The 25,402-nt window shown below is 38.5% G+C and overlaps 1 protein-coding gene across 1 annotated transcript in view; it reads left to right on the top strand.

Annotated features, from left to right (window-relative positions):
- The window catches only part of FAM120C (family with sequence similarity 120 member C), a gene marked incomplete at both ends in the record, with an annotated part of 135,475 nt that overhangs the window by 10,702 nt on the left and 99,371 nt on the right, over positions 1–25,402 (top strand). The window contains 3 exons of the mRNA XM_079727059.1: positions 16,722–16,968; positions 18,221–18,303; positions 22,768–22,896. Of these exons, the coding sequence (XP_079583185.1) occupies positions 16,722–16,968; positions 18,221–18,303; positions 22,768–22,896 (459 nt within the window). The remainder of the gene's footprint in view (positions 1–16,721; positions 16,969–18,220; positions 18,304–22,767; positions 22,897–25,402) is intronic.

The following is a 25,402-nucleotide window of genomic DNA, read 5'->3' as shown; positions in this document are numbered from 1 at the left end:
TTTCTCAATTGATGTTCATGGTGTGAAAGAATAGCTACAGTGGAGATACTGAATTGCTGTGATATGGTACTGAAAGTGAAGCATGATGTCACTGAAATACCAGAATTCTACAAATATCTCAGGAGTAGTAACCCTAAGTATAAAAAACACTGTGCAAGACATCTATGTGTTTGGAAATTCCTACATTTCTAAGCAGCTGTTTTCCATTATGAAATAGGATAAAGTTAATCATTCCCAGTAAAAGAATTCAAGGCTAAATTCTTTACTGCACATTGTAATGCAAAAATATAAGACCTAACATTGACCTCTTGGTACATAAGAAAAGCATCAGACATCCTGTTCCAAGTCAAAGGAGAATGAATCAGACGCAAAAATGTAATGATTAAATTTTTCTATTTTGAACTTTTGCTTTTAATTTTGAATTTAAAATGTTAACTCCAATATTTTGCATGTTTATATTGTTAACATCCACAGCATAGTTTAGGAAAAAAAATTTTCTGGCAGTTGATTTTCTTAACCATTTTCATTCATTTATGTTAGCTGCAGCCACTGGTTCAAGGACTCTTAGAAATTTCTCACCATCACTGTCCTCTCTGCAACTCCTGTCTTCCTTTCCAAGGTAACCCAAAAGCTACCTTGGACTTTTGTTCTCCTCTTATTCCTAAGAATACTTTTCATCAGACCTTCTGATTTTTCAATACTGAAGATTTTGCTTTGGGCAGAGCAAGTGCCTATTCTGGAATCTACTTGTTTCAAATGATTTCTGAGGACCTGCAGAGAGTAATATGTACCATAGCCTTCATCTCTGCAGAATAAACAGGCTGTGTTTTATTTCATAATGACTTTTTCAGAACCTGTATGCTAGGTATTTTATATAAATAGTTTCATTCAAAGTCTTATAATTAGGTAGGAATATAGCAAAATCTCCATTTTATAGATGAGGAAGTTAAGTGACTTGCCCATGATTTGCCCTACCACTTCAATTTGAGCATAGCTCCACTGGATGCTGAAGTTCCTGCTGTATCTGCTGATTACAAAAGTTATGCTCAGAGTCTCCAGCCCCTAAATGAGCCACAACAGATTAAATAAATCTAAGTCTTATTTCTTACATGTGACAAGCAGTTTTACCTACAGAAATGGGCTGGCTCTTGGCAGCCTGAGGGCAATTTAAGGGTACTAAAATTGAGTATTCACAAAATTAACACTTTTAATAGCCTTTACTGAACACTGGATCAGTATTCTACCACCTCTAGCTTGACTGCAGTATTTAATGGCAAAGAGTCTACCGTGCGTGTGTATATAGATAACTGAAACTCCTACAGCTGAGAGGGAAGGCCACTTTGTCAATGTTGCCCTGAATTGACTGTGGTTTTCGATTGCTGCTATTCTTATGTTTTATTTATTTTTAAAAATATTTATTTATTTATTTTTGGCTGCATCGGGTCTTAGTTGCGGCACACAGTCTCTGTTGTGGTATGCAGGCTTCTCTCTAGATGTGGCATGCAGGCACTAGAGCACATGGGCTCTATAGTTGTGATACACAGGCTCTCTAGTTTGGCATGTGGGATCTTAGTTCCCCGATCAGGGATGGAACCCACGTCCCCAGCATTGGAAGGTGGATTCTTACCCACTGGACCACCTGGGAAGTCCCTATTCTTACTTTTTAATTTGACATTATTCCTAGCTTTGTGGTTATCAGTTTAAATTTCTTAATAGTTGTTGAACTCCACAGAGTGTTGATGCAAATTTGCATCAACAGTAGTTTTGGTCTGTAATTTTAAGGTAATTAGACTTCAAGGCACATAGGCCTTGCAGTTGAAATATAAACCATCCATATTTCTATTGCTAAAGCAGACTTACACATCCTCCCCTTGACTTTTCTTATAAAGTGATGCTTCCTTGTCGTCTCTGATTTCCTTTTCTTTGGAATTGAGAACAGGTGGAGAAAGTGGACCACATAGCCCTGCCTGAGTCAGACAACAGTTTGATGTATTTAACATGGTACATGGGAGCAAAGCTAGCATCCCAGCGGCATTTGGAATGACCTGGAGGAAGTTGTATTGCAGAGGTCAGAAAGCGGTATTGCCTCTGGATTAAGCTCTCTATGGTCAGGCAGGATTCTAGAGACCCAGATGGGTATAATACTGTCACTGCACTAGCAGGCTTACAATCTAGATATTCTTTATGGCCCTGTGCCTATCGTGAAATATTAATCACTAGAATGTCAGCTCCATGAGGACAGGAATTTGGGGCTCTTGTTCACTATTGTGTCTTCACATCTAGATCAGTGCCTGGCATGTATCAGTGCCTGATTCATTAAATATTGGTTGAAAGTCTAAATGGTTCATTGATTCCCTATGTTCTATGCACTGGAGGTATAGCAGTAAACAAAACAGACCAAGAAATCCTGGCCTTCTTGGAGCTACATTCTAGTGATAAATACTTATAGTTGTTTTTAATAGAAAATGTTCTTTAATAAAATATTTTCTGAAAGACCCAAAATATAAAATAGATAAAACGGAGAATATGAGCTCACATTGAAGAGAAAATAGAAGTACAGTGGTTGAGAGTCCGCCTGCTGATGCAGGGGACGTGGGTTCATGCCCCGGTCCGGGAGGATCCCACATGCCGCGGAGTGGCTGGGCCTGTGAGCCATGGCCATTGAGCCTGCGCATCCGGAGCCTGTGCTCCGCAACAGGAGAGGCCACAACAGTGAGAGGCCCACGTACCGCAAAAAACAAACAAACAAACAAAAAAGGAGTACCTGTCCTGTCTGGTTATTTGGTCCAATTCTCCATAATCCTGGTTTGGGAAGCATAGTTTGAAAGCCAGTGCTGTAGACTACTACATGTGATTGGAAATGAGACATTAAACTTTTCTCAGGGAACTGTTTTCCCTTGAGTTTTATAAATAGGTGTTGCTTCTTCTAGAAAGCATTACCTCACTGACTGGCTAGATGCCTTTCTTCTGTGTTCCCATGGTACACAGAGGTGCTTATATTTTCTCATGTTTAAGTGGCCTACTCTGTGCTGTCTGCATCCTGGCATTTAGTAGTCCCTCAATTCATATTTGTTGGACTGAACAGTAAGCCAGCAATTAAAAGCTATAGGTAGTTGTTCAGGATCTCAACTCCTACTTTCTTTAAAGCTCAAATGTGCTCCTTTTCTGATTTGTTGTTTGCATATGTTGCTGTTTAATCTCACCTAAATAATTTTAGTCTCCTGGAAAATTGCAAGGTTAACAACTGAACTGGACCAATTAGAGCCAGGAACTCATTCTGCTTCAGAGGGTAGCAGTCATCATAGATGTGGAAATGGAGCCAGGGTGCTCAGCTATTCTGAGGGGCATTGTGGCTGGAAGGCTTTTTCCTTGCCTTGGTCAGGATTTAATTGCCATCAGTCATTCTAGATTGTATTTTGCTAGGAATAAATAGTCATGCTGTGTGATCTGACTAGAGAGCAGTGTTTCTTAAACTTGCCTTCCATCATGACAATCACCTGGGGTTCTTGGAAGCAACCTAAGTATCTCTTGTTGGATGAGTGGGTAAAGAAAATGTGATATATTCATACAATGGAATATCAAGGAAATCCTGCCATTTGGGACAACATGGATGAACCTGGAGAACTTTATGCTGAGTGAAACGAGCCAGACTCCAAAGGACAAACACTTCATGATACTCTTATGTGAGGAATCTAAAATTGTCAAACTCTGAGAAGCAGAGAGTAGAATGGTGCTTGCCAGGAGCTGGTGGGAAGGGGAAATGGGGAGGTTTTAGTCAAAGAGTATAAAATTTTGGTTATACAAGATAAATAAGTCCTAGAGATCTACTGCACAGCATAGTGCCTATATTGTATTGTATACTGAAAAATTTGCTAAGAGAGTAGATCTTGTGTTCTTATCACAAGAAATGATGATAGAGGCAGGAGGAAACTTTTGGAGGTAATAGATATGTTTCTGGTGTAGACTGTGGTAATGATATTTACCTCTAAACTCATCAAACTGTATACATTAATTATGTGCAGCTTTTTGTATGTCAATAAACCTCAATAAGTTGGTTTAAAAAAACACATTCCCAGCCTAGCCTTAGACATGCGAATCAGACTCTTCAGGGGAGAGGCCTGGAATAGCAGTTACCTCCAGGGAATGGGGATAAGAGAGCTATTACCTCTCACTGTACACCCTTCTGTATTGTTGAATTTTTTTTAACCTGGAATATGTTCTGCTTTTATTCAGTAGTAATTCCTCTTTTAAATAAGTATTGCAATTCATGGTACAAAAATTCAAAATATACAAAAAGATAATATGTCCAGAAAAAAAAAACCAACTCTTTTCCACTCTTGACCCTAGCCACCAGTTTCTCCTCCTCAGAGATGATCAATATTATCAGTTTGTTGTGTATTCTTCCAGAGAGACTATGCATATAAAGCAAATATATATAACTATACATATAAATACATTGTATATATACATACATATTATATACACACAAATATACCTTTAAAAACCACAAATGATAATATACTATTTACATAATATTCTATACTTTGTTATTATCATTTAATATATCATGCTGATTTTTCCATATGAGTATGCAGAGGTTTGTCCTTATTTTTCACAGTTCCATCCTATTCCATTGCATGCATATGTTATAATTTATATAATTAGTCCTTTAATTAGATTGTTTCCAGTTTTCAGCTAGAACAAATAATGCTGCAGTGAATAATTTGTACAACTGCAATGCCACTGCTTATATTTCAGCACTGGCTTTGTTGTTCCAAGTGCTTTAAATATCTAAAATAAATCCCTAGAAGCAAAATTGCTGAGTCGAAAAGTATGTGCATTTGAACTTTAAAAGATCTCGCCAAAATGTTCTCCCTAGAGATTATACCATTTATACTCCTGCCTTCAATATTTGCAAGCGTGTGTCTCCCTCACCAATACAGTAATTGCTAATCCTATAGGCAAAATACCATGTTTCTGTATTGTTTTAATTTTCGTTTTTCTTATCACAAGTGAATTTGATTATCTTTTTATATGCTTAAGATCTATATTTTTAACTTTTCATTTTATATTGGAGTATAATCGATTAACAATGTTGTGATAGTTTCAGGCATACAGCAAAGTGATTCAGTTATACATATACATGTATCTACTCTTTTTCAAATTCTTTTCCCATTTAGGTAGTTACATAATATTGAGCAGAGGTCCCTGTGCTATACAGTAGCTCCTTGTTTGTTATCCTTTTTTTTTTTTTTTTTGGCCATGCAGCGTGTGGGATCTTAGTTCCCCGAACATGGATCGAACCCGTGACCCCTGCAGTGGAAGCGGGAAGTCTTAACCACTGGACTGCCAGGGATGTCCCCAGTCTTCTTTTATAAGGACACTTGTCATTAGATCAGAATGATCTTGTGTCAAGATCTTTACCTTAATTGCATCAGCAAAGACCCTAATTTCAAATAAATTCACATTCTGAGGTTCTAGATGGATATATCTTTTAAATTTATTTATTTATTTATTTTTGCCTGCGTTCGGTCTTCATTGCTGCACACGAGCTTTCTCTAGTTGCGGCGAGCGGGGACTGCTCTTCATTGTGGTGCGCAGGCTTCTCACTGCGGTGGCTTCTCTTGTTGCAGAGCATGGACTCTAGGCGCACAGGCTTCAGTAGTTGTAGCACATGGGCTCAGTAGTTGTGGCTCATAGGCTTAGTTGCTCCACGGCATGTGAGATCTTTCCGGACCAGGGCTAGAACCCGTGTCCCTTGCATTGGCAAGCAGACTCTTAACCACTGTGCCACCAGGGAAGTCCCTCAATTTTAAATGTAGCCGTGTGTATGTGTCAATCCCAAATTCCCTAACTATCCCTTCCCCCCACCCTTTCCCCCTGGTAACCATAAGTTTGTTCTCTAAGTCTGTGAATCTGTTTCTGTTTTGTAAGTAATTACATTTGTATCATTTCCTTTTAGATTCTGCTTATAAGCGATATATGATATTTCTCTTTCTCTGTCTGGCTTACTTCACTCATTATGACAATCCCTAGGTCTGTCCATGTTGCTGCAAATTGCATTATTGCATTCATTTTAATGGCTGAGTAATATTCCCTTGTATATATGTACCACATCTTCTTTATCCATTCCTCTGTCGATGGACATTTAGGTTGTTTCCATGTCTTGGCTGTTGTAAACAGTGCTGCAATGGACACTGGGGTGCATGTATCCTTTCAAACCACGTTTTTCTCCAGATATATGCCCAGGAGTGGGATTGCTGGATCATATGGTAGCTCTATTTTTAGTTTTAGGTTTTTTTTTTGTTTTTTTTTTTGCGGCACGTGGGCCTCTCACTGTTGTGGCCTCTCCCATTGCGGAGCACAGGCTCCGGACGTGCAGGCTCAGCGGCCATGGCTCACAGGCCTAGCCGCTCCACGGCATGTGGGATCTTCCCGGACCGGGGCATGAACCGGTGTCCCCTGCATCGGCAGGCGGACTCTCAACCACTGCGCCACCAGGGAAGCCCTATTTTTAGTTTTTTAAGGAACCTCCATACTGTTCTCCATAGTGGCTGCACCAATTTACATTCCCACCAACAGTGTAGGAGGGTTCCCGTCTCTGCACACCTGCTCCAGCATTTATTGTTTGTGGATTTTTGGATGATAGCCATTTTGACTGGTGATATCTCATTGTAGTTTTGATTTGCATTTCTCTAATAATTAGCGATGTTGAACATCTTTTCATGTGCCTCTTGGTCATCTGTATGTCTTCTTTGGAGAAATGTCTATTTAGGTCTTCTGCCCATTTTTGGATTGGGTTGTTTGTTTTGATGATATTAAGCTGCTGTTTGTAAATTTTGGAGACTAATCCCTTGTTAGTCACATCATTTGCAAATATTTTCTCCCCATCTGAGTGTTGCCTTTTCGTTTTGTTTATGGTTTCCTTTGCTGTGCAAAAGCTTGGAAGTTTAATTAGCTCCCATTTGTTAATTTTTGTTTTTATTGCCATCATTGTGGGAGACGGATTGAAAAAAATATTGCTGTGATTTATGTCAGTGTTCTGCCTCTGTTTTCATCCAAGAGTTTTCTAGTGTCCAGTCTCGCATTTAGGTCTTTAATCCATTTTGAGTTTATTTTTGTGTATGGTGTTAGGGAGTGTTCTAAATTCACTTTTTTACGTGTAGCTGTCCAGTTTTCCCAGCACCATTTGTTGAAGAGACTGTCTTTCCACCATTGTATAGTTTGGCCTCCTTTGTCATAGATTAATTGACCATAGGTGCGTGGGTTTATTTCTGGGCTTTCTATCCTGTTCTATTGATCTATATATCTGTTTTTGTGCCAGTACCATACTGTTTTGATGACTATAGCTTTGTAGTATAGTCTGAAGTCAGGGAGCCTGATTCCTCCAGCTCCATTTTTCTTTCTCAAGATTGCTTTGGCTATTCGGTGTCTTTTGTGTCTCCATACAGATTTTAATGTTTTTTGTTCTAGTTCTGTGAAAAATGCCATTGGAAATTTGACAGGGATTGCATTAAATCTGTAGATTGCCTTGGTAGTATAGTCATTTTGACAATATTAATTCTTCCAATCCAAGAACATGGTATATCTTTTCATCTGTTTGTGTTGTCTTTGATTTCCTTCATCAGCTTCTTATAGTTTTTGGAGTACAGGTCTTTTGTTTCCTTAGGTAGGTTTACTCCTAGGTATTTTATTCTTTTTGATGTGATGGTAAATGGGGTTGTTTCTTGAATTTTTCTTTCTGATCTTTCATTGTTAGTGTATAGGAATGCAGCAGATTTCTGTGTATTTTGTAACTTGCAACTTTACCTAATTCATTGATGACCTCTAGTAGTTTTTTGGTAGCATCTTTAGGATATTCTATGTATAGTATCATGTCATCTACAAACAGTGACAGTCTAACTTCTTGAAAATCCTTGCATCCCTGGGATAAATCCCACTTGGTCATGGTGTATGATCCTTTTCATGTATTGTTGGATTCGGATTGCTAGTACTTTGTTGAGGATTTTTGCATCTATGTTCATCAGTGATACCTGTAATTTTCTTTCTTTGTGGTATCTTTGTCTGGTTTTGGTATCAGGGTGATGGTAGCCTCACAGGATGAGTTTGGGAGTTTTCCTTCCTCTGCAGTTTTTTGGAACAGTTTCAGAAGGATAGGTGTTAGCTCTCCTCTAAATGTTTGATAGAATTCGCCTGTGAAGCCATCAGGTCCTGGACTTTTGTCTTTTAACCACAGTTTCAATTTCAGTGCTTGTGATTTGTCTGTTCACATTTTCTATTTCTTCCTGGTTTAGTCTTGGGAGATTGTACCTTTCTAAGAATTTGTCCATTTCTTCCAGGTTGTCTATTTTATTGGCATACAGTTGTTTGTAGTAGTCACTTACGATCCTTTGTATTTCTGTGGTGTCAGTTTTAACTTCTCCTTTTTCATTTCTAATTTTATTGATCTGAGTCCTTTTCCTTTCTTTTCTTTTTTCTTTTTTTTTTCCTTTTATTTGGTTGTGCGGGGTCTTAGTTGCAGCAGGCGGGCTCCTTAGTTACAGCACATGGGCTCCTTTAGTTGAGGCACGTGGGCTCCTTAGTTGTGGATTGCCAGCTCCTTATTTGCAGCACGCAGGCTGCTTAGTTGTGGCATGCAAATTCTTAGTTGTGACATGCATGTGGGATCTAGTTCCCTGGCCAGTGATCGAACCCAGGCCTCCTGCATTGGGAACATGGAGTCTTAATCACAGTGCCACCAGGGAAGTCCCTCCCTTTTTTTCTTGATGAGTCTGGCTAAAGGTTTATCAATTTTCTTTATCTTTTCAAATAACCATCTTTTAGTTTCATTGAACTTTGCCATTGTTTTCTTTGTGTCTATTTCATTTATTTCTGCTCTGATCTTTTTAATTTCTTTCCTTCTACTAACTTCAGGTTTTGTTTGTTTTTCTTTCTCTAGCTGCTTTAGGTGTACCGTTAGGTTGTTTGAGATTTTTCTTGTTTCCTGAGGTAAGATTGTATTGCTGTAAACTTCCTTCTTAGAACTGCTTTTGCTGTATCACATAGGTTTGGATCATTGTGCTTTCATTTTCATTTGTCTCTAGGTATTATTTTATTTCCTCTTTGATTTCTTCAGTGATCCACTGGTTGTTGTTTTTTTAATTTTTTAACATCTTTATTGGAGAGTACTTCCTTTACAATGTTGTGTTAGTTGCTGCTGTATAACAAAGTTAATCAGCTATATGTATACATATATCCCCACATCGCCTCCCTCTGGCGTCTCCCTCCCACCCTCCCTATCCCACCCTTCTAGGTGGTCACAAAGCATGGAGCTGATCTCCCTGTGCTATGCAGCTGCTTCCCACTAGGTATCTATTTTACATTTGGTAGTGTACGTATGTCAACTGCACTCTCTCACTTCTTCCCAAATTACCCTTCCCCCTCCCCATGTCCTCAGGTCCATTCTGTACATCCGCGTCTTTATTCCTCTCCTGCCCCTAGTGTCTACAGAACCATTTTTTTTAGATTCCATATATATGTGTTAGCATATGGTATTTGTTTCTTTTTCTGACTTCTTACACTCTGTATGACAGACTCTAGGTCCATCCACCTCACTACAAATAACTCAATTTCGTTTCCTTTTATGGCTAAGTAATATTCCACTGTATACATGTGCCACATCTTCTTTATCCATTCATCTGTCGATGAACACTTACGTTGCTTACATGTCCTGGCTATTGTAAATAGTGCTGCAATGAACAGTGGGGTACATAACTCTTTTTGAATTATGGTTTTCTCAGGGTATATGCCCAGTAGTGGGCTTGCTGGGTCATATGGTAGCTCTATTTTTAGTTTTTTAAGGAACCTCCATACTGTTCTCCATAGTGGCTGTATCAATTTACATTCCCACCAACAGTGCAGGAGGGTTCCCTTTTCTCCACACCCTCTCCAGCATTTATTGTTTGTAGATTTTTTGATGATGACCATTCTGACCAGTGTGAGGTGATACCTCACATTGTGGTTTTCATTTGCATGTCTCTAATTATTAGTGATGTTGAGCATCCTTTCATGTGTTTGTTAGCAATCTGTTTCTCTTCTTTGGAGAAATGTCTATTTAGGTCTTCTGCCCATTTTTGGATTGGGTTGTTTGTTTTTTTGATATTGAGCTGCATGAGCTGCTTGTAAATTTTGAAGGTTAATCCTTTGTCAGTGGCTTTGTTTGCAAATATTTTTTCCCATTCTAAGGGTTCTCATTTCGTCTTGTTTATGGTTTCCTTTCCTGTGCAAAAGCTTTGAAGTTTCATTAGGTCCCATTTGTTTATTTTTGTTTTTATTTCCATTTCTCTAGGAGGTGGCTCAAAGAGGATCTTGCTGTGATTTATGTCATAGAGTGTTCTGCCTATGTTTTCCTCTAAGTGTTTGGCCTTACATTTAGGTCTTTTATACATTTTGAGTTTATTTTTGTGTATGGTTTTAGGGAGTGTTCTAATTTCATTCTTTTACATGTAGCTGTCCAGTTTTCCCAGCACCACTTATTAAGGAGGCTGTCTTTTCTCCATTGTACATTCTTGCCTCCTTTATCAAAGATAAGATTACCATATGTGCCTGGATTTATCTCTGGGCTTTCCATCCTGTTCCCTTGATCTATCTTTCTATTTTTGTGCCAGTACCATACTGTCTTGATTACTGTGGCTTTGTAGTATAGTCTGAAGTCAGGGAGCCTGATTCCTCCAGCTCCATTTTTCCTTCTTAAGATTGCTTTCCTTATTCGGGGTCTTTTTGGTTTCCATTCAAATTGTGAAATTTTTTGTTCTACTTCTGTGAAAAATGCCTTTGGTAGTTTGATAGGTATTGCATTGAATCTGTAGATTGCTTTGGGTAGTATAGTCATTTTCACAATGTTGATTCTTCCAATCCAAGAGCATGGTATATCTCTCCATCTGTTTGTATTATCTTTAATTTCTTTCATCAGTTTCTTATAGTTTTCTGCATACAGGTCTTTTGTCTCCTTAGGTAGGTTTATTCCTAGGAATTTTATTCTTTTTGTTGCAATGGTAAATGGGGGTGTTTCCTTAATTTCACTTTCAGATTTTTCATCACTAGTGTATAGGAATGCAAGTGATTTCAGTGCATTAATTTTCTATCCTGCTCCTTTACCAAATTCATTGATTAGCTCTAGTAGTTTTCTGGTAGCATCTTTAGGATTCTGTATGTATACTATCATGTCAACTGCAAACAGTGACAGTTTTACTTCTTCTTTTCCAATTTGGGTTCCTTTTATTTCTTTTTCTTCTCTGATTACTGTGGCTAAAAATTCCAAAACTATGTTGAATATAGTGGTGTGAGTGGGCAACCTTGTCTTGTTCCTGATCTTATAGAAAATGGTTTCAGTTTTTCACCATTGAGAACGATGTTGGCTGTGGGTTTGTCATATATGACCTTTATTATGTTGAGCTAAGTTCCTTCTATGCCTACTTTCTGGAGGGGTTTTTTATCATAAATGGGTGTTAAATTTTGTCAGAAGCTTTTTCTCCATCTATTGAGATGATCACGTGTTTTTTCTCCTTAAATTTGTCAATGTGGTGTATCATATTGATTGATATCCATATATTGAAGAGTCCTTGCATTTCTGGGATAAACCCCACTTGATCAATGTGTATGATCGTTTCAATGTGCTGTTGGATTCTGTTTGCTAGTATTTTGATGAGGATTTTTGCATCTATGTTCATCAGTGATATTGGCCTTTAGTTTTCTTTTTTTTGACATCTTTGTCTGGTTTTGGTATCAAGGTGATGGTGGCCTCGTAGAATGAGCTTGGGAGTGTTCCTCCCTCTGCTATATTTTGGAAGAGTTTGAGAATGATAGGTGTTAGCTCTTCTCTAAATGTTTGATAGAATTTGCCTGTGAAGCCACCTGGTCCTGGGCTTTCGTTTGTTGGAAGATTTTTAATCACTGTTTCAGTTTCAGAAAGTAGAATGGTGGTTGCTAGGGGCTGAGGGAGGGGGAAATGGGAATTGTTTAATGGGTATAATGTTTTGGATTTGTAAGATGAAAAAGTTCTGGAGATCTGTCTCAATGTGTGTATCCTTAACACTACTGAACTGTACACTTTGAAAATGGTTAAGGTGGTAAATTTTATGTTATGTAATTTTTTTTCACAGTAAAAAACATATTAAGAAAAAGCTAAAATAAAGTATATGAAACAAGAATGACTTAACGTTGATATATGAAACTGGATACTGGTATCATGAAGGTTCATTATGCTATTCTCTTTACCTTTTTATTTTAAAATTTTCCATAATCAAAAGTTTTTAAAGTGAGTTAGTGAGCATGGGCTTTGTGTGCAGAATTTGAATCCTAACTCCAGTTTTTAAAAATTGAGATATAATTCAGATACCATAAAATTTGCCATTTTAAAGTATACAGTTCAGTGGTATTTAGTCTGTTCCACAGAGTTGTGGAACTATAACCACTATCAAATTCCAGAACATTTTTATCACCCCAAAAGGAAACCCAGTACCTGCTAGCAGTCATTCTCCAATCCTTCTTCCTCCCAGTCCCTGGCTCTTTCCCATCTCTATGTATTTTCCTATTCTGGACAATTCATTTAAAAGTGTGTTTGGCTGCTTTCACTTTATAATTTTTTCAAGATTAATTCATGTTGTAGCATGAATCAGTACTTCATTTCTTTTTATGGTTGAATAACATTCCCTTGTATGAATATACTATCTTTTGTTTATCTGTTTGTTAGTTGATGGACATTTGGGTTTTTTCCACTTTTGACTGTTACAAATAATCCTGCTATGAACATTCATGTATAAGTTTTTTGTTGTTTTTGTTTTTCTTTTTTGCGGTACGCGGGCCTCTCACTGTTGTGGCCTCTCCCGTTGCGAAGCACAGGCTCCGGACACGCAGGCTCAGCGGCCATGGCTCACAGGCCCAGCCGTTCCGTGGCATGTGGGATCTTCCCAGACCAGGGCACGAACCCATGTCCCCTGCATCGGCAGGCGTACTCTCAACCACTGCACCACCAGGGAAGCCCCATGTATAAGTTTTCGTGTGAACATGTTTTCAGTCCTCTTGGTTGTGTACCTATGAGTGGAATTACTGGATCATATAATAACCCTATGTTAACCACTTGAAGACCTCCCAGACTGCTTTCCAAAGTGGCTGCACAATTTTACATTTCCACCAGCAATGTATGGAGGATTCCTGTTTCTCCATACCCTCGTTATTTTACATTTTAAAAATTATAGCCATCCTAGTATGTGTTAATTGGTTTTCTCATTGTGGTTTTTTGATTGGCATTTCTCTAATAACTAAAGATGTTGAACATCTTTTCACGTGCTTATTGGCTAGCTTCACTTTTTAGCTGTGTGACATTGGTCAAGTTCTTCAACCTCTGAGCCTCGTTGTTCCATCATCTGTAAAAGGGAGGTAATAATGCATCATGATGTTATTGCAAGGTTAATGGACATGAGGTGTACTTGGAACAGTGCCTGGTATATAGTAGGTACTCCGTTGATACCTAATATTACTTTGCTACTTGAGCTCTAAGTAACCTGCAATCCAGGCAGACTTTTCCCAGTGAATTTTGTACATCAGTTGTTGAAGTCAAATACTGAGATTATGGTGCCCTTTCATTTGCCAGGGCTGCTTTCCTTTTTTACAGCCTCTGTAGGCCTTTCTTTGCTATTCTGTCAGCTCCAGCTCTGTGTCCTTTCTAGTGCTGGTTAGGACCATGGAAGATACACACGAGAGGCAGAAGGAATCTGTGGCCTTAAAACTTGCAGATTATAGTATTGTCAAATTACTTCCTTGACTGTGTCAGCTGTCTCAGTGCTATAAGAGTTAAGAAGAGAGAAATAATGAAAGAATTTATGTAAGAGGTGGTAGCCCTATGGAAAGTATTTGGAACATTGGGAAAGACAGGCAATATGGCAGTCTAGGCAGGGAAACCAAGTGAGCAAAGAAAAGGAAACAGTAATCTTGGAGAAGGGTAGTTAGGAAACTAGCCTGGTAGGAGTAGGGTGTTGGGGAATTGTGAGGGATTATTTGTGAGATTCTTATTCTACTGTTTTCCATTACTTACCCCAGAATATGTAGTGAAAGAAGTTTTATATCTGGAATCATGAGATTTTTGTTCTAATCTTGGTTCTGCTGCAGATTAGCTAGATAACCATGTCAAGTCATCTATCATTTCTAGGGGGCTAGTTGCTTAAGCAGTAAAATGAGTAATTTGGCATATGTATATCAAATCACCTTGTTGTACACTTTGAATCTCTTATAATTCTATATGCCAATTATATCTCAATAAAGCTAGAACTTTTTTAAAAAATGAGTAATTGGGATAGGTCAATGGTTCTTAATTGGTAGTGTGCATCAGAACCTACTGGAAGCTATTTTGGAATATAGGCATTTGGATCACACTCAGGAAATTGTTTCAGCAGATCTGAGGTGAGGCCCAGGTTTTTATATTTTGAAAATGCTTTCCAGATGATTGTGATTTATATTCCTAGTGTTATAAGAGCCATTCGATTTGTTAAAGATCACTAGTCCTTGGCTTTCTGGAGTTGAAATCACTTGGATGGTGGCATAATCAGCTTCAGACCAGCTAAAGGTAATGTGCTATAGCAGAAAGAGCATGGACTTTGGTGTCAGTGTGACCTAGGTCCCTGTTTCCCAGCTCTGTAGCCCTAAACATGCCACTTCTCTGAGCCTCAGTTTCCTCATCAGAACAGTGGGTCTTATAATGCCCACATGGTCAGGCTGTGATGATGAGAGAGAACATATCACACTTAGCACTATGCCTGATACAAGGTAGATGGATGCCCAATCAGTGAGTGGTATGAGAGGTATATGCTGGAAGAAACTGTCACCAGGGGATAGCATAAATCTGTATTCCTACCGTGACCTATCTGGAGTTAATCGTAACTCTAGACATAAATAGGTTGCGGTGCAAAGTAAGGATTTTTGCTTCCTTTGCCTGGATATCAAATAAATACAGACCTTACTTTGCTATCTGCTTACCAGTGTACCTCCCCCTGTTGTGACTTAATGTGTGGCATGGCTATCTACTGTGACTAGACTCTCTTTCCATAGCTTAGAAAAAGCTTAATGTGTTGAAACTCCTGTCAGACTCCAGAAAACTACCATTCCTTTAAAACTTAAATGAAAAAAATAGGTCAGTTGAGTTCAACAGAATTATCAGGGTCTGCAGGCTCTAGAGACAAAAATACAAACTTTGCTCCTTCCAGCTACGTGACCTAGGGATGTAATGTAAAATGGGGATAATAATAATAGTTATGGTCTCATAAGATTGTTTTGAGTATTAAATGAGTTAATGCATGTAAAGTAATTGGAACCTTGCTTAGCACATAGTACATGTTCAGTATCTGTTAGTAATTATTATTCATATTACTATGCACCAGATCTTATGTGGGAGCCAGGAATACAGAGATTATAAATAAAGTATCTGCAGTCAAGGAACTTACTGTGGCCGAACCAGTATGCAGTTCATTTCGGTATGCTTTATGTACAGCAATAGACACGTGCACAGGAGGGGCACTTAACAGTCTGCCTCTATTACATTAAAAATAGTGCTCTCTAGGAAGAAGTTTGGTACAATGGAAAGTGTGCATTCTGGAGTCAGATCAGCTTGGGTTTGAATCCTGTATATACTTACTCAGTATGCAACTTTAGGGGCAGCCAGCCTCTCGCAGCCTTAGTTTTTCCATTTCTAAAATAAGGTGAAGTTTCTGACTTCTAACTTTTGGAAATGCCCTCCCTATTTGGGTGCCCTGCGGTCTAACCTGCTCCTAAGAGAGAAAGCAGGGATTTTTTTTTTTAAGAGATGAACTTAGATTCAGATTCTAGCTATATGTCATTTAACCTTTCTGTGTCTATTTCCAATTGTAAGTTTTTTTAAATTATTATTATTATTATTTTATATTTATTTATTTATTGGCTGCTTTGGGTCTTCGTTGCTGTGCGCAGGCTTTCTCTAGTTGCGGCGAGCGGGTCTACTCTTCGTTGTGGTGTGTGGGCTTCTCACTGCGGTGGCTTCTCGTGGTGGAGCACGGGCTCTAGGTGTGCGGGCTTCAGTAGTTGTGGCACGCGGGTTCTAGAGCGCAGGCTCAGTAGTTGCGGCGCACGGGCTCAGTTGCTCTGCGGCATGTGGGATCTTCCCAGACCAGGGCTCGAACCCGGGTCCCCTACATTGGCAGGCGGATTCTTAACCACTGCACCACCAGGAAGTCCCTCCACCTGTAAGTTTTTTCATCCATATCTACCTTGTCCATGGTTGTTCTGATGATGAGATAATGTATGTAAAGCACATATGGTATATAGATAATGTATGTAAAGCACATATGGTGCTGAGCAATATATAATATCTTTATTATCTTTCTAACAAAGTTCTCCTGTTATTGTTTAAAGTAAAAACTTAAATAATGTAAGCCATGTTAATTTCAGTATTCTTTTAAAGAACCTCGGGCCATAGTTTCATGCAAGGAGTCATAAAAGACTGGACATTGAATGAACGCATCAATAATGCTGCCTGTGTTTACAGGAATAATCAAGTTCTAGGGTAGGAGAGGCTTTTTTTTAAGAGTATTTTGTTCAGCCTCATATAATCTTAAATTTCAACAAACTATAAAATTCAGTTACTAACCTTCCTGATTTCTAACCAAATACAGGTCAGCTTCTGTTGCATGATGTGTTTTTCTCTTCTTCCCTCCTAGGTCTTTCAGAGCCTTGAAGACCACCATTTGGAAGTGGTGGCTTTTTTCAGGGAAAATGGCTTCCATGGCCTTCTTGCCCATGACTCCGAGTATGCTCTCTACAATATTCCCTCTTACTATAGTTCCCATGCTCTGAAGCTGAGCTGGAATGGGAAGAACCTTACTACCAACCAGTTCCTGATGCAGGAGGTGGCCAAGCAGCTGGGCCTGAAGCGGATGAATTTTCCCATATTTGCTGCATTGCTAGGTAGGTGGTCCAAAGAACAGACTCCAGTGACTGTTAAAGTTTCCTCTTGCAGTGTTAAGAGATGAAGATTAGAGTGATTTAGGTTATCATTGTTGGATTTATCTTCTGAAATTCTGCATGCCGAACACTGTGCTTTTGGGCTTCTTACTAGAAACTCAGCATGTTTGTCTTATAAATTAATACAGGATATTCCAGAACATTATTTTGGTTCTTATAAAACTTTTTCTTTAGTTACATTCTATAAGTATTTTATGCAGAGTACCATCTTAGGCCAAATATCTTACTAGCCCTAGACAACTTTGGTTTCCCACTCAGAGCATTAGCATTTCTTACCCACTGTCTAAATTTAGGTCAAGAACACAAATCATTCTGTATTTTTTTCTTTTTTTTTCTGTTGTGCTAACATTTTATTATGAAAATTCCCCAAAGTACAGCAAAATTAAAAGAATTTTGCTGTGAAAATCCTATATCTACCACCTCTATTCTGCCATTAACATTTTACTATACTTGCTTTATCATACATCTGTCCATTCTATCCATCATCAATTTTTCTTTTAAAGGAGTATTTCAAAGTAAATTGCAGAGTGTTGATTATGTTTCGCGTTGGTTTTCCAAGTACTGACAGCATGAAGGTTAATATCTTGTCTCAGGTGTGACCTCTGTTTATAATCCCAAAGGATTTGAGCTTGGATAATCTAGTGGAGTCAGCACAAGTTTTGGAATTAGGCCTTGGACAAATCACTGAAGTTACACCTTCCTGGTTTCAGTTTCCTCATCTGTGAAATGGAATAATAATACTTCACAGTGCTATTGATAAGGTTAAATGAAATATGATATATAAAATGCCCACCACTTAGTAGCAGTCAGTAATTGGTGGCTGTTATTATAAAAGGCAGCATGACTGGGTGATAGAAAATAGCATGGACTTTGGAGTCAGACATTCCTAGCTTCTTATCCTGGTGTGGGCACTTATTAGATGTGGCACCTTGGGCAAAGTCACCAGACTTGCTCAAACCTCAGTTTCCTTATCTATAAACTGGAGGTAATAATATTTACACAGTTATTATAAAGATGATACACATAATGCATGTGAAATATAGTAGGTAATCAAACATAGTTACTGTAGTTGTTACATTAGGAATATAGACCTATGTGAATTATTTGATTGTTTTCTCTCCCAGAAGTCCTTTCATGGCCTGGAGGTTCTAAGAAAACATTTGTACAGTCAATAAATGACAAATATACTTTATAGGTAACCACATTCTCCCAGATGAGGACCTGGCTGCTTTTCACTGGAGCCTCTTGGGACCAGAACATCCCCTTGCATCACTTAAGGTAACGTGACCCATTTCCTGCCTGTACATCCATGCCTAGAGGACATCAGGTTTTGATTGGAGTTTTGGTAGAATAAATATCTTTCATTAGGCTTAAAATATTTCAGACACTTACAGACAAAAACTTTATAATTATGATCAATACCCTTAAAAAGGAAAAACTTTTTCCCTAATGTGTAGGGAAAAATCCAGTTATTCCCTCCTAGGTCTTTCTTTCCTGTGTTTCTCCTTTACTCCCATACTACTACCGCACTCACACAGAACACTTCACTTCTGACACTTCTGGTCACTAAACATGTGGGGGTTTTTCCCTGCACCAAACAGTTTTCTGTGACACCAGCTGGGTGTCCTACAATTTAACTCAATTCTAATACTATCTACCTGAAGATAGTGTCAGATCACACAAGTTAAGGGCTCAGTTCCACAAGACTGCCCCCCCCACTTCAGACACCAGTCGCAAGCCCAGGTTATCACCTGTGCTTCCGACCAACCAACTAACTATAGATTAGAGGTTCCAATGACCCCCTTCTCAGGTTCAATTAATTTGTTAAAGCACCTCATAGAACTCAGGGAAATACTTACTTACATATATCACTTTATTAAAGGATATGATAAAGGATGGAGATGAACAACTAGATGAAGAGATACATAGGGTGAGGTCTGGGAGGATCCCAAGCACAGGAGCCTATGTCCCCATGGAGTTGGGGTACATCACCCTCCTGGTACATGGATGTGTTCACCAACCTGGAAGCTCTCCAAAACCTGTACTTTTGGGATTTTATGGAGGCTTCATCATGTAGGCATGATTGATCATTAACTCCATTTTTAGCCCTTCTCCCTTCTCTAGACAATGGGGGTGAGGCTGAAAATTCCAAGCTTCTAATCATGGCTTGGTCTTACCAGTGACCAGCCCTCATCCAGGAGCTCACCCAGAGTCACCTCATTAGAGGAAGAGATGCTCCTAGTGCTCTTACCACTTAGGAAATTACAAGGGTTTTAGGTGCTCTATGCCAGTAACTGGGGGCAGAGAACAATGTATATTTTCTATTATCTCACACCCTTATTATCTTAAGGATTCATACGAACCTATGAAGAAAAATACTAATACCCCAATAAATGAAGTAATGAGCAAAGGACAGAAGCAGACAATTCACAAAAGAGGAACTAGAGTGGCCAATAATATGAGTGGATGTTAAACCTCACTGGTGATCAGAGTTGCAAATTAAATGAGCAGTGTGTTTTTTTTTTAACCTAAGGGTTTAGCAAATATTGAAAAATTAGTCTACCCGCTCCTATTGAGGCTGTGTTGAGACTGATGCTCTCGTACACTTCTGGAGGTAGTGTAAGTTGTTGGTGGTATTATATTTCCCTAGTTCTTTCAGTCTCCTAGACGACTATTTCACACCTTTTCCTCTCTCCTTAAGCCTCTAATGCTCCCTCCTCCCTGCTCACTCTCAGCTCATGACTTGGCTTCCTGTTTCACTGAGAAAATTGAAGCAATGGGAAGAGAACTTACACCAGTTCCCACACTTTCATCTTCTCACCTGCATGCTTTACCCGCCTCAGATGACCTGTCCATGTTCCTGTCTAAGGCCAACCCCTCTACTCTTATGCTGGATCCATCCCCCATTGCTAACTTTTTTTTTAATATAAATTTATTTATTTATTTTTGGGCCTTCGTTGCTGTGCACGGGCTTCCTCTAGTTGCGGCAAGCAGGGGCTACTCTTCGTTGTGGTGCGCAGGCTTCTCATTGCAGTGGCTTCTCTTGTTGCGGAGCATGGGCTCTAGGCACGCGGGCTTCAGTAGCTGTGGCACACGGGCTCAGTAGTTGTGGCTCGCAGACTGTAGAGCACAGGCTCAGTCGTTGTGGCGCACGGGCTTAGTTGCTCTGCGGCATGTGGGATCTTCCCGGACCAGGGCTTGAACCCGTGTCCCCTGCATTGGCAGGTGGATTCTTAACCACTGCACTACCAGGGGAGTCCCCCCCACTGATAACTTAAGGGCATCACTTCAGCAGTTCTCCCCTCTTTCTCCCACATCATCGGTTTCCCTCTCTTATTGGCTCATTCCCATCAGATGCATAAGCATGCATAAGCCATCTTAAAAAATAAAACAAAACCTGCTCTTGACTTCACTCCCTCCACCCAAGCTACTGCTCCATATTTCTTCTTCCCTTATAGCAGACTCTTCTAGAGAGTTGTCTAGGCTTGAGCTGTTTACTCTCCCCTTTCCGTGTTCTGTCTTCAATTTGCTTTGCTGAAATTGCTCTCAACAAAGTCACCATGACCATGATGTTAATAAATCCAATGGCCAGGTCTCAGTTTTCATCTTACTTGACCAGTCAGCAGCATATGACCCAGTTGCTCACTCACTCTCTCTTTCTTAGAACATGTTCTTCACTTGGCTTTAAGGACACCACTCTCTTGTAGTTTCCTACCTACTTCACTGGCTGCTGCTTCTATCTCCTTTGCTGTTTCCTTGTCTTGTCTATTCCTTAACTTTGGAGTGTCCCAGAGCTCTATCCTCAGTCCCTTCTCTTTTCTATCCACACGTGCTGCCTTGGTGATTGATCTCATCTAGTCTCGTGACTTTAAATACCATCTGTCCATTGATGAGTCCTAAATGTATGTCTCCAGCTTTGACCTCCCCTTTGAACTCCAGCTTCTAATATCTAATGGCCTACTAAATATCTCAAAGAAACATCTCCAAATGGAAACTCCTGATCTTTCCCCTAAACCTCTTCCTTCCACAGCCTTCACTAATTTTCATTAATGGCAACCTCATCCTTCCAGTTGCTCAGCCTAAAAGCCTTGGAGTCATCCTTGACTTCTCTCTTTCTCATGCTCCATATCTTCTCTTGTCAGCAAATACCATCAGTTCTTCCTTCAGAATATATCCACTCCTCACCATTTTCACAGCTACTACCTTGGTGAAGCCACCATTCTTGCCTGGATTATTATAACACTTTACTAACTGTTTGTCTTCTGCTTGCACTCTTTCTTGCTCCGCACCCTGGCCCCAAATCTATTCCTAATACAACAGCCAGAGTCATTTTAAAACCTGACTCCGATCATGTCACTTCTCTTTTCAAAATTCTCCAATGGCTCTTTATCTCACTCACCTAATCTTTACCATGGCCTACAAAGCCCTGTACTGTCTGGCCCTCTGGTACAGCTCTAATCTCATCTTCCCTTTTCTTTTGCTCATAGAACCTTTGCACTCACCATTCCCTCTACTTGGAATGCATTTTCCTCCCACATAGATATTTCCTCACTCCTATAGGTTCTCTCAAATGTTCTTTTCTCAGAGTGACCTTTCCTGACACCCTATTTAAAATTACATGCCCCGCCCCACACATAGTTGCATTCCCTACCCCCTTCTCTGCTGAGATTTTCTCCATAGCACTTAACTACATCTAGCGCACTATATGTTTTACTTATTCTGTTTGTTTGACTCCCCTTACCCCGTCCCAACACACCTACCCTAGAATTTAAGCTACCTTGAGGGCAGGGAGTTTTGTCTATCTTGTTCACTGCTGTATCCCTGATGCCTAGGACAGTGCCTGGCACACAGTAGGCAGTAAATATTTGTTGAAGGAAGGAATTATTACTTGGCTAAATAATTTATATAAAAAGCCTTTAAGAAGTTTATAGCCTTTTACTCAGTAATTACCATTCTAGGAAGCTCGTAATTAAATAATTGGAAGGTAGACAACAAATCATACCTACATTTCATCACAGCATTTAAAAAACCCTTATTTAAAAAAAATTCAAGCATCACAAATGTAGAAAAATAATATAATAATATAGTCAACCGTCACTATAACATCTTCTAGATCCAACAGTTATTAAGATGTGGCCACACTTGCTGGGTTTTTTTGTTGTTGTGGTTGCTGTTACTAATGTATTTTAAAACAAATGCCAGACCTTAAGTCATTTCACTGTCACGTTCTTTGATATGCATCTCTAAAACATACAGACATTTTCTTACATAAGCACAATGCCATTATTACTCTTAACAAAATTAATGATAATTCCTTGGTATCATCTTAATATCTAGTCCATTTTTAGATTTTCCTGATTGTCTCACAAAGGCCTTTTTGTGGTTAGTTCAAATCAGGATCCAAACATGGTCCGCACATTACAACATTACCTTTAATAGCAAAAATTTGGAGGCAGCCAAAATGTATCATGAAAGAAAACTGATTAATTATGGCAGTGTCATAAAACAGTGGTTATCTTTGTAGTGGGATAATTGCTGCTATGGTTTTGTCTTTCTTTATACTCTTCAATCTTGGTTCCAAGTGTTCTGTACTGAAAATTAGGGGGAAGACTAAAGAAAAGATTTTAACTGTCTCTCAGTGAATTAACTGAATTTGAATTCTGTATCTCACCCCTATCTCACCCTTTTTCTTAGTGACCCATCTTTGATATCAGTGTGCCTGGCTTATCTTCCTTCTTCTAGGTCAGAGCTCATCAGCTGGTTCTTCCTCCCTGTGATGTGGTAATCAAGGCTGTTTCTGAGTATGTTAGTTCCATCAAAGACCCCTCAAACCTGGATGTGGTTGGGAAGGATGTTTTCAAACAGTCTCAGGTGAGCTAGCCTCCCCCTTCCTAAAAATGGCCAGTTTTCTTACCTTCACAAATACCACCAGCAGATCTGATCTTTTTTGTGCTGCCTACCTCCTCTCCTCCTAGCTGCTTATCTTCTCTCTGCTTATAAACTGGAGCCCCAAAGTTTCTTTTAGAAAACATCACTAGACCTGGATTTAAAGGATTCTTTACCTTTTTTCCACTGATTATTAAAGTTATATAAGCTCATCCTAGAAGATTTAGAAAATGTCACTTATGATCTCATTAACCAGAAACAACTTCTATAGTTATCACTCTGGCATATATCCTTCCCTTTTTTCTTTTTTTGTTTCAGTGTATATTTTAATGTAAAGGAGGTCTTGCTTATTGGAGGATAATGGATACTGAAAAAGACTACTTAAGTAGGTCCACTTAAAACAAGAATCAATGTTTCATCGTTAATAGTGAAAAAGGGGCTCAACTGGGATTTTGTCTTGTGAAATGAAACTAAAAGTTAGGAAAATAAGTTAGTTTTATTTTTAAAAATTTCATTTATATTTATACTCTGGGTTTTTCAGTTTTATTTTTTAAATTAACATACAATAAAACTCACTTTTGCATCTGTGTGTAGGTAGTTATACGAATTTTTAACACATGTATAGATTTATGTAGCCAACATCACAATCAGGATCAGAACAGTTGAACCACCCCCCAAATTTCTCATGCTTTCCCTTTGCAATCACATCCAAACTCATCCCTAATCCATGGAAACTACCAGTCTATTCTCTGTCATAGTTATATCTTTTAGAGAATAGCATGTAAACGGAATCATAGAGTATGTAATCTTTTGAGAATGGCATTTTGCATTCAACATAATGCCTTTGAGATTGTTCTAAATTGTTGCATGTTGCTTGTATGGATAATTCATTCCTTTTTATTGCCAAGTAGTATACATTGTGTGGCTATACCACAGTTTGTTTATGCATTCACCCTTAGAGGATATTTGAGTTGTTTCCAATTTTTGGTGGTTTGAATAGAGCTTCTATAAACATTTCTGTACAGGTTTTTGTATGAACATAAGTTTTCATTTCCCTACTGTAAATACCTAGCAATGGGATTTCTGGGTCGTATGGTAAGTATATGTTTAACTGTAACTTTATAAGACTCTGCCAAACCGTTTTCCAGAGTGGCTATTCCATTCCTTACCAGCACTTGTTATTGTTGGTATTGTTATTGTTACTATTAGTCATTCTAACAGCTATGTAGTGGTAGTTCATCATAATTTTAATTTGCATTTCTCAAATGACTAATGACGAATATTTTTTTTTCTTGTGCTTATTTACCATCCATATATCCTTTTTGGTGAATGGTCTGTTCATGAACAGTCTTTTGCCCATTTTTTAACTGGGTTGTTTGATTACTTACTGTTGAGTTTCGCGAGTTCTTTATATATTCTGCATACTAGACTTTTTGTCAGATATCTGGTTTGCAAATATTTTCTCCCAGTCTGTAGTTTGTCTTTACATTCTTTTAACAGTGTCTTTTGCAAAGCGAAAGTTTTCAATTTTTATTAATTTTTAACTTTTATGCTTCATGCTTTTGGTGTCATGTCTAAGAACTCTTTGCCTAACTGCAGGCACAACAATATTGTCCTGTTTTCTTGTAAGAACTATATAGTTTTACATTTTACATTTAGAACAAATCATCCATTTTGAGTTCATATTTTTAGAAGTGTGGGCTGTTTTGTTTTGTTTTTGCATATGGATGTTCAATTGTTTCAACAAAGTTTGGTGAAAAGACTCTTCTTTCTCCATTGAATTGCCTTTGTCAAAAATCAGTTGTCTGTATTTGTGTGGATGTATTTCTGGACTGTATTCTGTTCAGTTGTCCTATGTATCTATCTCTTTTGAAATAGCACACTGTTTTGAATCCTGTAGCTCTATGGTAAGTCTTAAGATTGGGTAGTGATTCCTCTAATTTTATTCTTCTTTTTCAAAATTATTTTGTCTATTTAAGTTCATTTTCCTTTCCATATACATTTTAGAATAATATTGTCTATATCTACAAAAAATCCTGGTGGGTTTTAATTGGAATTCCTTTAAATATATACATGAATTTGGTGAGTCTTCAAATCCATGAATATGATATGCCTCTGCATTGATTTAGGTTGTCTTTGATTTAGTTCATCAGTGCTTTATAGTTTTCAGCTTATGTCTTATACATTGTTTTATATTTATACTTAAGTATTTCATATTGCAGTCACCTATTATAAAGGATATTGTTTTGTTTATTTCAGTTTCTAATTGTTCGTTGCTAGTATATAGAAATATGATTGATTTTTGTTTGTTGACCTTGTATGCTGCAACCTTTCTAAACTCACTAGGAGCTTTTTGGTAGGTTTCTTGGTATTTTCTATATAGGTGATCATGTTGTCAGTGAATAGGGACAATTTTAGTTCTTTCTTTTCCAGTCTGTATGCCCTTTTTTTTTTCTTGACTTTCTGCACTATCTGGGATTTCTAAACAGTG

Source organism: Hyperoodon ampullatus, assembly GCF_949752795.1.
Source record: "Hyperoodon ampullatus genome assembly, chromosome: X".
Classification (NCBI taxonomy): Eukaryota; Metazoa; Chordata; class Mammalia; order Artiodactyla; family Ziphiidae; genus Hyperoodon; species Hyperoodon ampullatus.
Note: the sequence above shows the minus strand (reverse complement) of the source record. Positions and strands in the feature narration are given on the sequence as shown.